This window comes from Chanos chanos, chromosome 6 (assembly GCF_902362185.1).
Source record: "Chanos chanos chromosome 6, fChaCha1.1, whole genome shotgun sequence".
In the NCBI taxonomy this organism is placed as follows: domain Eukaryota; kingdom Metazoa; phylum Chordata; class Actinopteri; order Gonorynchiformes; family Chanidae; genus Chanos; species Chanos chanos.
In genome coordinates this window covers 19,892,964-19,910,445 of record NC_044500.1, presented here as the reverse complement: position 1 = coordinate 19,910,445, position 17,482 = coordinate 19,892,964, and the positions used below count along the sequence as shown (strand labels likewise).

The 17,482-nt window shown below is 41.4% G+C and overlaps 1 protein-coding gene across 1 annotated transcript; it reads left to right on the top strand.

Moving 5' to 3' along the window:
• The first annotated feature begins 1,286 nt into the window (after window positions 1-1,286).
• On the top strand, window positions 1,287-10,878 carry wscd1a (WSC domain containing 1a). The gene is made up of 8 exons (XM_030777872.1): window positions 1,287-1,701; window positions 1,862-1,976; window positions 4,172-4,356; window positions 6,388-6,509; window positions 7,347-7,518; window positions 9,006-9,170; window positions 9,934-10,134; window positions 10,526-10,878. The coding sequence occupies exons 1-8, from the start codon at window positions 1,287-1,289 to the stop codon at window positions 10,876-10,878; spliced, it is 1,728 nt and encodes a 575-aa protein (XP_030633732.1).
• The last annotated feature ends 6,604 nt before the right edge of the window (window positions 10,879-17,482 follow it).

Genomic DNA, 17,482 nt, shown 5'->3' with positions numbered 1-17,482 from the left:
GGTAGGCAGTACGACAACATGGCCCACCCTGAAGTTCAATTAGGCTCTTTTGCAGCGTTTGTTTTACTGAGTTTCTTGGCTCCAATAAGGGTGTGTTGGAGAAACAATCGGGGCTGATTGAGGTTTGAGCACACGCAGTAAGTCAGAAGTACAGTGCAAGTGAGTTTCAATCTTGAGATAACCATCCTCACCTAAATGTGAAAAGTTGAAGTTGAAGTAACAAATGTTGGCTGAAGGTATGTTCTGTAACAAATGTTGGTTTAAGGGCTTGTTTCACTGTTACATTTGTTTCATTGTTCATTTAAAGCAGTTACTGAATTTCATTAACAAATTTCATTTTCATCTATGCCATCTGTTCATAAATATGATTTTTTTTTGTCAGTCGTGTAATACTTTTTTTTCCTCTGTAATTTTAAGGATTATTAAGCCTGATTTTGGAGCAAAGATATTATCAGTTATGGCCAGTACACCTGAATTTGCCGACAGCTATTTTGCGCTGCGACCACTCAAAAGAAATCTCCTTCATTGTCAGACCACTGAGGCACAATCATGCCGCACTGAAGGATGATTACTGTACACCAGCTCACCAAAGACAAAGGCCTGTTGTTGTCTGGAGACTGGTCCCAGAACTGATGAAACTTAATTGACCTATTGTCAATAAAAAAACTGGACCGGTACAGAAAGCTGTCTTATGTAAGGCCACTTGTCCATTCGTTTGCCTGGAGTCTCGTAAAGGGCGAAGTAGGGAAGCATGAGGATACAGTCATACAGCATAAAAAAATCCTTTCTTGTTTTAATGGAGACATACAACCAAAACAACCCTTTACACTGCCCTCCATATTTTTCTCCTGTCTCCGAAGCCTTGCAGATTTATCGCAAGGGATAAAAAAAATGAGAAAGATGTGCCCAGACTTGAATCAAACTGCTCTCTCTCCCTCTCTCTCTCTCTCTCTCTCTCTCTCTCTCTCTCTCTCTGTTTTTATTTTCACTTTAGGTTTTCGTGAAGCATCTTGGGGAGGCTATAGATTGCCATATTTGCTGGTACTAGTGAATCAGAGAATCAAGAGTTTGGTTGCTTTACTCCGGCTTCATCTCCTCTTATGCGCCAACTTAGCAGATCTTTCTCTGAAAAAACCCCAAAACAAAACATAAAGGAACCATTTCAACAGGATGTCGTTGAAAAACTGGAATTAGCAATCGTGATGCTCAGGCGAGTGAGCATGTTGTTCTAGAATCAAGGCTTTGTCTTATTGTGCAGTGCCATTCCTACGAGGAAGCCAGGGGCAATGCCAAGGCCCTTCTACAGACTACAGCGCTTCCTGCGGCGGACCCAGCTGCTTTTTCTGTTCTTGGGTGTGGCGTATATCATGGCGGGAAGCGTCTTGCTCTTGCAGAGGGCGAGTCTGGTGGTGTCCCAGCGTGGGACTAGCAGTGTGCTCCCACTTCCTTCCCTACTGCCCTCTCCTCCCAGGGCTCTGGAGACCCCCATCTTAAAGTCTGGGTATGGTTTGATGGGACCCAGGTTGACCATTAAGGGCCATGAGGGGAGCTTGCCTGATGACCAGACCGGACAGCACTGGCTGGTCTCTCGGAACCAGGAGATCCGACGCCTGCGGAGACGTTGGTTTCACAGCCTCATGGCTGAACATGATATGAACCGGTTTGAAAGAGTCAGTCCTAAGAGAAAAGCTCGACACAAAGGTATTTTATTCTTTGCTTTTAAGCCTTCTAATGACTTCCTGGTGGTAAGTTTTTTATAGTTTATGATCAGTTGTTTGTAAATATGCCTCTTGCAATCTTGGGTAGGAAGCTGTTTTTTAGAAGTTAAATTTGTTTACTGACCTGTTCCTCTCTTGTGCAGGCACCTACATTGGCTGCTTTTTGGATGACGCCAAGGACCGGACCTTAAAGGGGATGGTGTTTTACGACTTTCGGAAAATGACAACAACCTTGTGTCAAGACACCTGCACCGAGAGGTAACTGGTGTCTTCATTCAGCAATGAAAAAACACTTTCGCACAAATGGCACCAAAGACAAAAGGATACATCCTGTCCGCAACTTACAGCTCCTCCTTATTTGACTTGAATCAAGAAATAATGAAACAGTGTTTAGGGAAGAGAACATGCAGCGTGCAAGCACAGTGCCAGCTGGCTCGTCTCTGGCCTGGGATTTGGAAACAGGCCAATTAAGGGAGCAGAAAGCCTGAATCTCGGCTCTCTGATAGCGGATGTGGAGGGGGGAATCAGCATGAGTGGGACTGATGGAGCAAACACCTGCTCTGGCTGCTCTGCCTCCCAGTAATTGACCGCCAGTGAAAGGGGGTGAGAGAGGTTCACCCCGTTAATTAACCCACAGTGTGTAAGCTCTTATTCAAGAGCACGGCTGACATTTGGAATCAGTAAGTTAAACAGTTGACAGTAACAATATTTTTTTCTCCCCCCAGTTTTTGAACTTTCAGACAATGATCACCTTCTGAGTTTCTGCCCTCACAGTTTTGAGCCATCAGTGATCACTGTTGCAAGTGACCTGTGCACACTCTCATTTCCACTGACACACTTTGGCCAGTGTGACATAGACAGAATTCAGATTGGATCACAGATGACGGGCGGTGCACAGTGAGACGGCACCTTTACCTGGTATACTACTTGATGACATTTCTTACAGTGGCAGCATGGAAAATTTTAAATCTTTGTAATGTATCAAAAATCTTCGGATAGGGTTTTGAACTAAGCTATATTTTCAAATTGGAACTGTTTTCTAGCTACCTCACAAAAAAAACACTATTGTGGGGACACATGACTCCAGCCGGAAACCTTGTGCTGACTGACGGGCAGAAAGATTTTATAGATTATTCCTTCAAATCTGTTTCACGACGAAATAAGAACACTGTAGTCTAGTAGTTGGTGACACATCAAGAGCACCTACTGTTCAGTTCTGCTCCTCCCTCTGTGTTCTCTTGATATACTTAACAGAGGAAAAAGAAAACAGCCCTGTCACACGCCTTCTTGAGAGCCTGTTAGGATGGAGCCTCTTAAATCTTCTATTTCCTCAGGTGTGTATCTGCTCAGAGGACCATGGGAGTTTGTGTCTGTCAAGCAAGCAATGCCATTAACGTAGACTAAAGCATTAATAGGGAGCTGGTAGGTGGGTGGCAGTCTCAGAAGAGGTTGCCTTAGCAACGGACCCAAGTGGTGTCTCAAGCAGAGGCGATGAGACAGGCCGTTTGCAAAGCTCGCTGGCCTTTTGGTCACTGAGTCCATAGCCACCTCGTTCTGACAAGACCATGCATGGTGTTTCTTGTCAAAGGAAGCCAATGGGCGGCCTAAAAAGGGAAGGGAGAGGGATTCATTGTTTGTGGTCTGCTGCCAGACAACAGACAGTTGTCTGTTATGACATTACTGCTCAAGATGTGATTAGATCTCTCATGACTGATCTAGGATCTGTGGTAGATAAACTCAAGGAAAAGGGAGGGCTCAGTGCTTGACAGGGAAGGCAGACCAGGTGGCCGGGAATGGCACTCAGCTTAGCTGGTTGGCCACAGTAAAGTGACTTACACCAGCGTTTCTACGTCGTCAGGGGACAAAGCCAGGCAGATGTCTGCCTCTACAAGCTCGCTAATAACCAGATGTCAACTAGACCAAAGCAAGGCCCTTTGGGCTTTAAACACAGTATCCCTGCTGTATCTGGGATGGTTTTTTTGTTGTTGTTGTGGTTGTTGTCATTTTATTGAATGACACTGTGGCTTTTTCAGCCAGTCCCTATGGCCGTGCCCTGTACTGTCTTCTCTTATACATTCTCAGTATCTCGGCCTGCATGGATCACTTGCACTGAGTGTAGCAATGAATATATTATTTGACCCACTACAGATATCAAGAAACTATTTCAAGAGCTTCAAAACGACACACGTCCTCCTGTTTTATTTTTTAGTTTTTTTTTTATTTTATTTTATTTTGTGAACATGATGGCTTGACAAAGTAGATATGTCTAATTTGTTTAAGAAGGAATGTATTAATTTGTAATTACACAATGATTACTATTCTGTTCACTAGTAACTACTAAAACGGGGATTAAGGAAATCCATAAGGAGTCAATTTACAATGGAATATAGGAATTCAATTTCCACAGTTCAATAAACGCAGTCTAAATTAGCTGATATTTATCATTCTTACAGCGGATACCAGTATGCTGGACTTGAGTATGGCTCTGAGTGTTATTGCGGCAACCGTATCACCAGCACTCGCATGAAGGAGGAGGAGTGCAACCTGGACTGCAAAGGGGAGAAGGGCTCTGTATGTGGGGGCGTGGCTCGTCTGTCTGTTTATAAAGTGGAGGAACTGCTTCCTGGCCAGAGGAGATGTGAGTATTCAAGAGGAGTTACCAACTTCCCATCCTTAGACCGAGGGGAACAGTAAGAGACACTCAGAGTCAAACAGATAGTTATCTCTCCCTCTGTCTTTCACATACACACACACACACACACACACACAAACACATACATCTGTTCATCCCCAGTGCTGGGTTAGCAGATGATTGCTTGTCTGCTTCAGCCTTGTGAATCAGCCATATGTTTGAGTCTGGCACGTGTGTAGGATCCTGAGCATGTCATGATCCACTAAGATGACCCCTGTCTGTCACTACTTAGCACAGCTGCACTTAGACACGTACACACACACTAACGCGCACACACACTCACACATACTCACGCATGAATGCCTAAAAAAAAAGTCATATGTCATATTTCATGCTCCAGATACAACTATTCATTAGACCATGTGCAGGATGGTAATGTCTTACTCAGACTAGTGCATATTTCAGCCTACCCTGTATTCACAGGGCTGTGTACACACACACACATACGGTGCATATTTCTGCATACTCTTTATTCTTAGGGGAATGTATGGAGTAGTTGTGAGCAGTTATGTAGTAATTAATGTGAGTAATTTTTTTAGTAACGTAAGGGTTTTTCCTATTGTATGTTTTTACCTGTAGACAAAACAAGCTACTCATGGCCTTAATTGACTCTAAAGTCAATAAAAGCTCACAAATGATGACAATGACATTATGATGAAAGTTATATACAATTACTGAGGCAATTATAGGAGGAAAATATGCGTTCATGCCATACTGAGGACCCAGTTTGGTTTGTGCTGTAATTATCAACAAACATCAAATTCAGAAATTTAATTGTAGCATGTCGAACAATTATAAACGGTCCTTGAAATACAGTAATAAATCTGAAGTTGGAATGCTTTTCCTCTTCTTTTTTTGAATTTTTTTTCATGACTGCCACGCTATTTCAACCTCACCATGCCCGAACCACGTCTCAGTGAAACCCCACTGCTCCTCTCTGGCTTTGTAGTCAGGACCAAATGAAGCAATGTTTGTGATGTTTTTCTGCTGTTTCTTTCTCACGGCCCTGGAGATGATCATGTGATTACACCACAAAAAAAAAAAAGAAAAGAAAAGAAAAAAAATGAAGGACAGCACTGCTGCTCTAGGGCGACGGATATGACAGGCTCTCCATTTATTTGGCCAAGCAAACAAAAAAGCCCTTTGGTCCACTGTGGCGCTGCAGTTTGCTGGGCTGTGTGTTTTGGCATGTGTCAGAGCACGGCCAAAACAGAGAGGCTAAGGCAAGCACATTAGGCCGCAACTGTACGCTGCTCCGAATGAGCGTGAAGTCTGGACATTAGTCACTGAGTCAATTTTCATCATTTCAGAATCTGATCCCTCAAATCACAAAGATGAATAGTTTCACTGAGGCAGAAAACGAATAAAAGCAAACCCTGACGAAAAAAAAAAAAAAGAAAAGAAAACGCAGCATTGCCAGCAGCAGAAGTTCAGATACTGTTCACATGGCATTAAAGTTTTAGTCATATCTGTCAAAACAATGTCACTGACCCCAGTATTATATAACATTCAGTCAGTTATATTTTCAAACATTTTCATTGTTGCTGCCATGTTCCATCCAGACCAGTTACTGGTGTTAAGAGAAAAAATATTACCACATTAAATCCCTAAGTGGGCATGTTTTCCTGTCAGGGGAGTTTATTTACTTTCTGGATGAAAGAATACATTTAGCTCCAAGGAAGTAACTGGGTAATGTTTGGTTGAATGGGTCTGTATTTTTTCACTCTGGTGTTGCAGAGATAGAGGTAATTCACTCAAATTGCATGGTCTAGGTTACTTTAATCTTTCTTTTTTTTCTTTGTCATTAAACAGACTCAATTAAAAAGCATTCAGTTGAACTCATTGTGATGGCAGCACACCCTGTTTATTTTTATTTTTATTTTTTTATAGCGTAGTTAACACTACGTCTGTAGTGTTAACTACCCGTCCATCGGCTGACAACAAGTGAATGCCATCTTGTCCTCTCTTTGCTTTCAGACAGGAACGTACGGTACCGCGGATGTTTCAGGGAGCCGGACAATGCCACAGCAGCGTCCCTGGTCCACGTGGTGCGACCCAATCTGACTTCCCAGTCCTGCATCGAAATCTGCATGGATAAGGTCTTTCTCTCATCTATTCATGCTTCACACGCTCTCTCTGACCCTTTTACTCACACAAAGCCCACTGACACAGTCCTCTTTCTGTGTGTGTCCCTCTTTCATATACATGTAAGATTAGCATTGATTGGCTTATTCTCTGTGGTTGTCAGTGCTGGGTAATGGCTTTGCTCTGTACCCTGCCTGATGGACCCTTTGATTTTTCTTTTTTTCTTTTTCTTTTTTTTTTTGCGTTCCTGAAAACAATTGTATGGTTTCAGCTTAAATGTGGACCAGTAAAGAGGCTCAATTGATTCTGTAATCAGTCCTCCACACCAGCGTGGCTGCCCTGATTACTGTGTAAATGTGGATTGTGTCTGTCAGATAGAAATGCTTTATTGTGTTCTGACGGTAGATCAGTCGATTGATCTTGGCCTTCTATTCAATGAAGAAACGAAAAAGCATAAGAAAAGCATCATCTCGTTGTATGTGTTGTTTTAGTGGGATGAAATGGTGAGAATAGGGTACTGCTTATGGGATGTGCTTCATGGTAAAGGAATGAGTGTTGATTTGCTATTTATGAATCTGTCCCAGAAAAGGAAAAAAAAAGATTCATTCCACACCTAGCCAGAGGACTTATCCTTAAAAAAGGTCAATGTTAGTGAGTTTAACTAAAATAAAACCACACTGCCATAAATACAGTCAAAAATGATTCATAATTTCTTTACAACCATCAAGTGGATTTCTTATGTAGTTTACAAAGTGCTAACACACACACTCACACAGAGAGAGAGGGAGGGAGAGAGAGAGAGAGAGAGAGAAAGAGAGAGAGACTGATCTTTCTGTGTTTACTGTAATCAGGAGTTTCCTCTGGCCATGCTGAGGAGTCCAGATTGTTTTTGTGGCTTTGCTACCTCTCGCTTCACTCTGCATGAGCCTGTGGAAGAAGAATCCTGTGGCCAGGCCAACGGCAGCAGGTCCACACCAACCCCCAGCCAGCATTTTCTCCAGGTCTACCAGACTCCAGTCCAGGGTAAGAGCTCCAGCCCGTGGGTCTTGTTCTCTCGAGCAGCATTCAGCACGTGTTTGAGGTTTCCCCCCCCCCCATTCCTAATGTCCCAACATTCTTTCACTCAGGGTTTGGCCTTGGGGTTTTTCTCTGCTGCTGCTTCACTACAATAGCTGTATGTTTCTGCATTTTTGTAAGAACTACGATAAGTGCCATGCAAATTTAATCGAAGCGGGGTGCTTTGTCTGTTTGAATGGAAGCGCGTTGAATTGAGTAAAGCGCAAAAAAACAGCAAAGCTTTTTAATTATTCGCAGGATGGTAGCCACTCGATAACTCTTGAAAGCCATTGACCATGTTCTACATTATGGCCCTGTGAGCTTATGAGAATATTACATATTCAGTGAGATGCATATAACTAACAAAATAAAGGAAATGCATGAGGAAACAGGGACACAAATATTGTGTTTATTGCAAGTAGGTATTTCCACACAGGTGTGGTTCCTGAGTTAATGAAGTAATTAACATCCAACCAGGAAAAGGATCATAAATTAAAAATGCAAGGCTGACCCCTAGTTGCCTATTGTTTTTCCTGCCGCGGCTAGAGGAGCAGATCTGAGAGACTGTGATAGAGGTTGGTTTGAGACTGTGGTTGTTGTGGCACGTTTTTCAGGAGTGATTAAGACTGTTCTGAGGGAGAGAACCAAACAACTACGATCAAACGTGACTGGAAACCCATAGTCTTCAACCGTGATACCTGTGCTGATATTGCATTAGCTCAGGATGAAAGGCAAAACAAACCATCAACCATTCAGCTGACTAAAGATGTCAATCCATCAGCAGGGTCGCATGGTTAGATGGGTCATCCCTCGCTAGTCTCTCAACAAGTGGATTAGTACATGCTGCACAGTCTAAAGGAAACCTACAGGTCTGAATGCTTGTCTCCCGTGCTGTACAGCTCTGGTGTCTCTATGGTTTCCTGTGGTGTGAAGTGTATTTTCCTGATACTGTTTAGATCCACTCCACTCCCCTAGAGGGTAAGGCTAACACCAATAAATACAGAGCCATTCTATCAATTAGATAAACTTGTTTCTTGTGGGGAGGCATTTCTATCATTTGTCTCTTTCAGGGTGGCAGTGCCCCCATATCCACAGGGAATGAGTAGTTACCAAATGCTTTGATTAAAAAAAAATTGAAAAAAAGAAACTGGGGGTGAGCTGTCACTGAAAGATAAACATTTTATTTCTTTGTTGTTAGGGGTGTGTTCTGTTCATATATTCCAGAAAAAAAAGACACTTGTTAATGCCACTGCAAGCAGTGAGTGCTGATGCTACAACAAATCTTCCATTGCTCTCTCACCGTCTCACAATACATAAGTCAGAGTGTGAAGACTGCCAAATGAAGTGTTGCCAAACTGTTTTCTTTGGGTCTGTGATTTGTTGTTGCAGTTAGAGTTCAGTTATATATCTGGGGCCCAGTTTTTTGTTTTTTGTTTTTTTTTTTTTCTCTCCAGACTCCAGATGCACAGAGAGAAAATTCCTTCCAGAGAAATCCAGCTCTTTGGTGGCACTGTCCAGTTTTCCTGGTGCGGGCAACACCTGGGTCCGACATCTGATTGAGCTGTCCACTGGGTACTACACTGGCAGTTACTACTTCGACGGCACCCTGTACAACAGAGGTAATGTCTTTGGCTTCCTTTTTTGAAAAATATACTACAGGATGCTTGTTGTTTAGAACTTTAAATTGCACATATGATAAACTGAAGGTCAATTTTAGTGAAACTTAGGATCAGAATCAGAATCGAAGTGGAATAGGAAGGAGAGAACTCCAGTAACTAAAAGGTAGGATAAGATCGGTCATAATCACGATCAATTATTGAAAGGTGCCTTCTGACATTAGGATAGATATTGCATGATTTTCAATATACTTAAAACTTAATATTTATCTCTGAGAAAATATTAAAAACGTAATTATGATGGCATATCAGTGAGGTATCAGCATTAATCAACTTAGTATTATGCAACTCCTGTTCAATCTTGGGTTCCACAGCCTGAGAAAACAGTTTATCTTGTGAAACTACCACCATTATGCCATGCAGTTTGTAAGCAAGGAATAACCTTCAGCTCACTTTCAAATTTCAAACTTTTATTGAGCCGATGTTGTTTTTCATTACAGAATTTGACCTGCCTTGAAAGTCACAGAGCATTTAAAATCCATCAGCGAACTTGACATTTTTGCCGGAGGGAGATTTTACATCTTTTTTCGCCCGGCATAACAAATGTTTGTTGTGTATTTTTAGAAACGTGTCTGTGTGGGTACAGGCACGGTGCTGAGCGTCTCTCTGGGGTGACGATGTTTAACTGTGTATGCCCCACCCCCTCCTCTTCCTCCTCTTCTCCGTATTCCCCCCACTTCTCCCTCGGTCGCCTGGCTCGTCCTAGGTTTCAAAGGTGAGAAGGATTACTGGAAGAGCGGCCGGACCATCTGTGTTAAGACTCATGAGAGCGGGAAGCGGGATATCGAGATGTATGACTCTGCCATCCTGTTGATCAGGAACCCGTACCGCTCCCTCATGGCCGAGTTTAACCGCAAGTGTGCCGGACACCTGGGCTACGCCTCTGACGAGCACTGGAAGAGCAAAGGTATGCCCAAACTTCTCAGCATGCGTGTGGATGCACTAGGAGGTTTACAATACTGTATCAGTCAAATCACAATTTCTGACCCCGTTTGTGATCAGTAGTATGAAACATAGAAATCATAATGTCACAGGGGAGTCACATATCTGTGACTGAGTTAACCCATGTAAAATCTCTTCCAATGGAATTACATTTAATACATGGAAAAGATTTCAAGAAAATGGATTCTAAAGAATGTCCTGTTAATGTAGTTATGTCAGTGACTGTCATTTTAGACTTTCTGATTTACCATAACTGAGAGGAGTTAAAATGTCTTTTAGGTCATTTTGACTTGCACTTATTATTAAGCTTCATGGGTCATGCGGTGATCCTCTCTTTTTTGTTTTCTCTTGCCCAGAGTGGCCTGAGTTCGTGGGCAGCTACGCCTCCTGGTGGGCGTCTCACGTGCTGGACTGGCTGCGGTTTGGCCGACGAGTCTTAGTGATCCACTACGAGGAGCTCCAGGAGGCCTTGGTGCCCAGACTTAGGATCATCGCCGATTTCCTCAACATCAGCGTGACAGAGGAACGACTCCTGTGCGCTGAGAGCAACAAGGATGGCCACTTCAAGCGTTCAGGCGCCCGTCGACCGACCTTTGACCCCTTTACCCCGGACATGAGATTGCTTATTGATGGCTACATCGTGGCCGTGGACCAGGCTCTCAGAGCCAACAATTGTAGCGGGTTGCCTCAGGAATACCTGCCCAGATGATGAGCAGTTTGAAACCCAGGACAGGAAGAGACCTCCAGCTCCTAATCTGGACCAGAGTCACAGGCCTTTGGGGAGCAGCCCAGGTGCTTTGCTGCACACCTTTGAGAAAGTGTTGAGTCTTCAAATCTGGTTCCTCCTTATTCTCAAACACCTGCTTTGTCACAGAGAAACAGTGCTCTCTTGATGCTGGATCGTACATTTAGTCAGAATGAACGACTGGGTTTTAGAACCGTGTTCCATTTTCTGCTTGGGCAGTTTTGAAATTTCAGTTATCGGGATTCTGTCTCGTTGGAGACTGCCTAGGTAACCACATTGTAGCAATCCTAAAAAAAAAAAAAAAACCTGTGACAAAGAAAGATTAAAGATTTGAACACAGTCTTATTTTCATCACAAGGAGTGTCTCAGTTTTGGTCAAACAAAAATTCTGTTCTCAAATGTATCTTTTTTTTTTTAACTCAGAATTTGTTCTCTTGAATTGTGATGAGAATGTGAGCATTTGGGCATTTCGAGTTTACTTACCTCTCACTTATCACCACCTGTTTTTTCCCCTATTATTCTTATTTTTTTTTTTTGGCTTCATGTGACTCCATGCTTTGCTTTCATAAACCAACACTCACCACCACCATAGTCGATACTGAAGTCTTTGCAGGCCCATATGTTGTAACATCTGCTTGGTAAGATAGCCGCAACTGTTGTTTTTAGTCAACTCTTAAGTGAATTTTCTTTCGCTATGTCACAACATCGAAATAGAGCCCCCCCCCCCCCTCTCCCCCCCCTCTCCCTTCCTTGGAGGGGGTCCAGCAGAGAGCCTTTGCCGTCCATGCCAGCTCTAATCCACCCAAAGCTGATTTCCATGCTGCCTGGGAGCTCCAGATGTCTCCTGGATTTGAACATAGAGTAACATTGCTGCTTTTCCAGACTGAGATCCAAGGCAGAAAATGAAAGAAATGTTAGTGGGGGGCGAGGTGGGGTGGAGTTGGGGGGATAGTGGTGTGTGTGTGTGTGTGTGGGGGGGGGGGGGGGGTGGTAGAGAGCTTTGCAGTGGGCCCCTGGTCTGTTGCCAGATACGAAACGCTAATCAAATCAGACACAAAAAAATCTCTCGAACAAGAATCTGACGTGTTGGGACTTTGGGGCGTTTGGTTATCCAAACAGAAGCAAAACGATGAGGCAGTTCCCAAACACACACCAAGATTGGTATCGAAATTGTGTTTATAAGTTACACTCACTCTTTGCTTGCTATGATGCTTTCTTTGACAGCTTCTTCATTTCTCAGCTGTTTCATGTTTTCTTTTGGTTTTTTTCCCCTTGAGATACAAGGAACATGCCAGTCGGTTATCCTAACACAACAATTTTTCAGGCACATCTGAGTCGTGCCTCATGTCATCAACATCATTATTTTGGATATGGATTTTGCTCCATTCACACTCTCAGCACTGCTTGTAGAGTAGTCTAAAGAAAAGGATACCTGGCCACATCTCCCACTGATGACAAAAGATTGCAGCACCCCCTGTGAGAGTTATGATTGAATTCTATCAGTGTCCCATTACCGTGGGCATTCTGCAGATGCTGTAGAGAAGTCACCGTGACTTTCCTGAAAGCTCCTGATAGATTAAGCTCTGACTGAAAAGGATTTCATTACCCTTTATCCATGTTCAAGATTCCACTTTTGTAAATGCCATGCACATGTTTACCTGTGTGTTTGTGTGTGTGTGTGTGCATGTGTGTGAATGTTAATGTGAATGTGAGTGAGAAAGAGTGTGTGTGTGTGAGAGAGAGTGTGTGTGTGTGTGTGTGTGTGTGTGTGGAGAAGAGAGAGAAAGAGTGTGTGTGCATGTATGCATGTGTATGCCACACGCATTTTCATTCTGTCCCATTCTTCACGTGTAGATTAAGTTGTTTGATCAGTATGCTGTACTTCATCACGCCATACCTCCAGGGAAGCAGCTTGGTGCTTGACTAACCCTCTTGTCGCAGACAGATAGTGACTGAGACAGGATAGATTAGAGAGCCAAACATGTTCTTCAGCCTGACAAACAGCCTGCAAGTCCACAAGTCTTTGTAACAGAAATCCTACTGTATGGAATTACCAATGGGGCAGGTCCCCCAGCTTGAATAAAAATCCATGATGCTCAACTATGACTTTTCTTCATTGTCGGGTCAAAGCTTTTGTTTTTCAGTTGGACAGAAGGTAGAAATTTATAATTAAGTCCCTAAATTTACAAATGCTCATGGTGTGAAGACACTAATGTTTAAAAATAAATAAATAATGATGACCTTGATACACAAAGGAAACATTAAAATGTTAAACAAATGTATTATACTTTTTCTTGGCTGTGTAGCGTTTTTTCTCATTTCTGAAGCCCATTTGAATGCAACAGTGACTCAAAAACCAAAAAGAGTCACATTTTTCAGTGAAACAGTCATTTCTCTTTGCTTCCAAAAAACCTCCAAATATTAAGCAAATATTATTGTTTGAAAAAACAATAACAGCAACACCATACAGATGACATGTCAGTCTAGTGCAGTCATTTGCTAGCAGCTGATAATGAATGAAAATGAATGCTCCCATTTGACTGACACCTTAGTACAAAAACAGTTACTACCACACTCTTAGGTCATTATTCAGCCCATAATTATTAAATGTTAAACATAAAAATAAGTTTTCACATATCAAAGTTTTTAGCCCTGAACTGGTTCTTGGTTAGTGATAGAAACTAAACACGCACACGCGTGCACACACGTGTGTGTGTTTGTGTGTGTGTGTTTAGTTTCCATGGGTGGGTGTGTGTACACATCATCCTACACTAATGCAAAAAGAAGGAAAAAAAAACTTTTGTCAAAGTGTTTTATTTACCAGGGAGTGGCAACTCTTCCTTCAGTCTTACTACAGTGAAAGTGTATTTAACTTTTATCATTTTCTTTATAATGTAAAAATATTTTGTTCTTAGTTGAACAATGACGGGCATCACCAAGTGATCCGCAGTAAGAGATTTCATGCTGGTGCTATGGTGCTAACTGCTATTCATCAATCAGACAGTCTCTGATCTGTTTTTCTCAGATAAGTTACTCTGCAGCTTATTTAGTATTTAACAGAATTAATCAAGACAAAATTGACCGTGTTTGTTCTTGCAGTGACACAGCCACCAACGTAATGCTTAAACTTCTTACCTGAGGTCTCATGGTATAGGGCCACTATCTTTTCTGTATTATTATTCTCAACACACATTCAGCTGTGAATGTACTCTTTACCCTGATGATTCTAAAAGTCATATTAGTGACATTTCTGCGTGTTTATAAGGTTAAAAATGTTGTGGACCTATTGCACAGTTTTGATTTCCTAACTCACAGTGATAGGCACACTGTGAGTTTAATCTCATACAGCAACAAACTCTGCTCCCAATAATACCGTAACATCACCAGCTCTTCTCTTCTCTTCTCTTCTCTTCTCTTCTCTTCTCTTCTCTTCTCTTCTCTTCTCTTCTCTTCCCTTCTCTTCTCTTCTCTTCTCTTCTCTTCTGTTCCCTTCTCTTCTCTTCTCTTCTCTTCTCTTCTCTTCTCTTCTCTTCTCTTCTTCAAAGCAATGTTGTGAACGACAAAATATATTCCAGCCCACACAATTAAAGAAATGGCGTATAGACGCTTCAGTAATTTGTAAGTTCTCTACTATTGTGAACACACAATATATATCACTAACATGCAGTGCTGTGGTATAACCCTCTGGATAATTATAATCAGTATGAGAGATTCTGTAACTCCTGAGAAAAATTAGAGGAAGAAAAAATTAGAGGATACAGAGTCTAAATGACAGCCTAGAAAACTACTGTTATTTCTCAAAGTGAAAGTAGTCTGTCTCAGAGCACACTGAAGATGGAGTTTAAAAAAATAATCCTCAGATACATCACCATATAAAAAAAAGCTCCAGTGAATTATAATAGAGCCATAGAGTGAGGCAAACCCTCTTCTCTAATCTCAATACTATGAGCAGAAATAACTTTAACACTTTTTTTTCCAAACAATTGACCGACTCCTTAATCTTGTTGCCACGAGCAAAATGTCTGGAATCTGCCTCCAAGTGTGATCACTTTGCATTCTTTTCAAGGATAAAATCATAAAATCACCCACTTTTAAGCCCACAAAGCTGCTTCTGAGAATATTCCATGCTTATCAGAAAACACTTCCTCTGCCTCTGTTTCTTTTCCTACTTATATATTTCCTTTTTTTCCAAGATAGAGATGTACTTAACCTCCTACCTATACCCAGTTTGCATCAGGCTGTTTAAATAAAACATTTGTGTATTTATCTCAGTCTTTTTCATTGTGAATTTGTCAAGGAAGTCAAGAATACTGCCAGTTTAAGATGAGCGTGATTGAAACACCACTTTAAACATCTTGTCTGGAGAGCTCTGGACTTGGCAATTACAAAACAATTTCCAACTTCCTATCTAAAAGCAAAAATTCTAGAGAAGATTTGTGGCCAAATTAGAGATTTCCTCCAAATGGACAATATTGCAAATCATAGCACCAAAATTACCTCATAAATGACCTCAGACTCCATACTAATGCCAATAAGATGGCACCAGAACCCATTCTTTTAGTTTGAAAATGTGCTTTTGGACACGACTGGCCACAGCATATTGATCCATCCACAGAAAAAATGTAGCTGCGTCTCTGGTAACGATCTTCTTTGTCTTAACGCATAACTTTTGTCGGTCAAAGGAGCAAAAAAAGTTTGAGGTCCTGTCCCCATATTAAAACACATTCCTCATTCTGCCTCCTGAGAGAACAGAAGAGAACAATACCAATCAAATTACATCTTATATAGAAGCCCCTGCACAGGCAAAAAGTAAGTCTTGTTGACATTAAAAAAAATGTTCAGTTAGAAATTCACTGCCCGCATATCCACAACCACTAATGACACAACAAGTAAATACAGCTTTGATTATGTTTTAGAGTTATTACGGAATGTTATTAGTGAACGTTTTAATGAAAAATACAGTGAAATCAAATATCCAAGTTTTTGCTCGAACACACATCTGAGTTATAAGTAAATGTATAAATAAATGCTGAGATAAGGGTTAGAATGAGTCTGTATATCACAAAAGGTGACCTTTCCATTTAACGCACTCAGTCCATGTCTTCCTGACGTTAACCAATGCTAAGATTAAAAAGGGAGAAACTACACTCCAGGGGAAGGTAGTTTGACCAAGTGGTTCAAAGCCAAGGTGAGATATGTGGGACTCAATTTGGATCGTTATCTCAGCCTTGGGCACCATGTACTGAACATCGCAAAATCAGCACAATTTCTTCATGTAAGAAATATAGCCGAGGTAACACATTTTTAACCCCTAAAAGGACATAGAAACATAGTTACATACATTCATATCAGTATGATATAAATTCTTTAATTCTATAAATAATTATAATTAATTTAATATATTGGCAAAGGGAAGAAGCACAAATTACAAATAATTCTGAATGCTTGAGCTATAAAAATAAAACAACAACAACAAAAAATAAAGGTTAGCCCAGTACTGTACACTCCAACTCAGCTTCTGCTGACTTTTTTTTTAACCTGATCTTAGAGATCTTTCACTTACATGTAAAGCTTTGTGTTGGCTAGCATCCACATAGAATAGTGCTTATTTAGCTTATATAGAACAGACAGGCCTCACAGACTGAAATGGCAGTATTTGATAAACTGGCAGATACTGAGATCATCCTGAAAACAGGAGCTTTGTAAGGTGTACTGGTTACACAGTTGTAAAGGACACTGGGATAATCTTGTGCTGCATCTGTATATCTATGATCTCATCACACTTGACCAAAAAAATTACATCTACATTTCTTTGAAGACGAACATGTTCTGCCATGCCTAACAGTTCAGAGGTACACCCTCCATCTACTCTCCACAGTTTCACTTCTCACTGCCTTCTTCCTCAGTTTGACTTCTCGACACCTTCTTCCTCTTGCCGCAGGGTCTGGGTGACGTAAGTGGCTGAGTTCCCTCAGGAGGGTGTGCAGACCAGGGGCTCTCTCTCCTGCCTGGCTTAGCCGTGGTCACTGACCACAGTGTCTTTATGTAGTTACAGGTACGGTCGCTCAAATTACATTCTCATCAAAGCCTCTTACATCACTCCATGTGCAGTGACTCGTCTTATACCCGCACAGAACCGGGTCACACTTAGCTGGGCCGAGAGATAGCAGGTACTAAAATGTGGAGAGATGGTGGAATATATTTGTTTCATATTTGTTTTTCTATGACTGTTATTATTTTTTCAGTCACTTTCAAGATTTCACTTAGTTGTTTTTGTTCATTTATTTGTAATCATCAAGCTCCATAGCGCCCGTTGCAAAGTCGTTTTAGCTGCTGCTTTGTATAATAGGTACAATAGGAAATAGACACATTGTGATTATTACTATTTAGATGACATATAATGCTACTACTACTACTAATAATAATAATAATCATCATCATCATCATCATCACCATCATCATCATCATCATATCGTCTGAACATATAGCAGTTTCAGAGGCTATTTGAGTTATTTAGTTATTTGTTTTAAGTTACTTGTTTTGATGAAGTGTCCTATCTGCCTTGAAG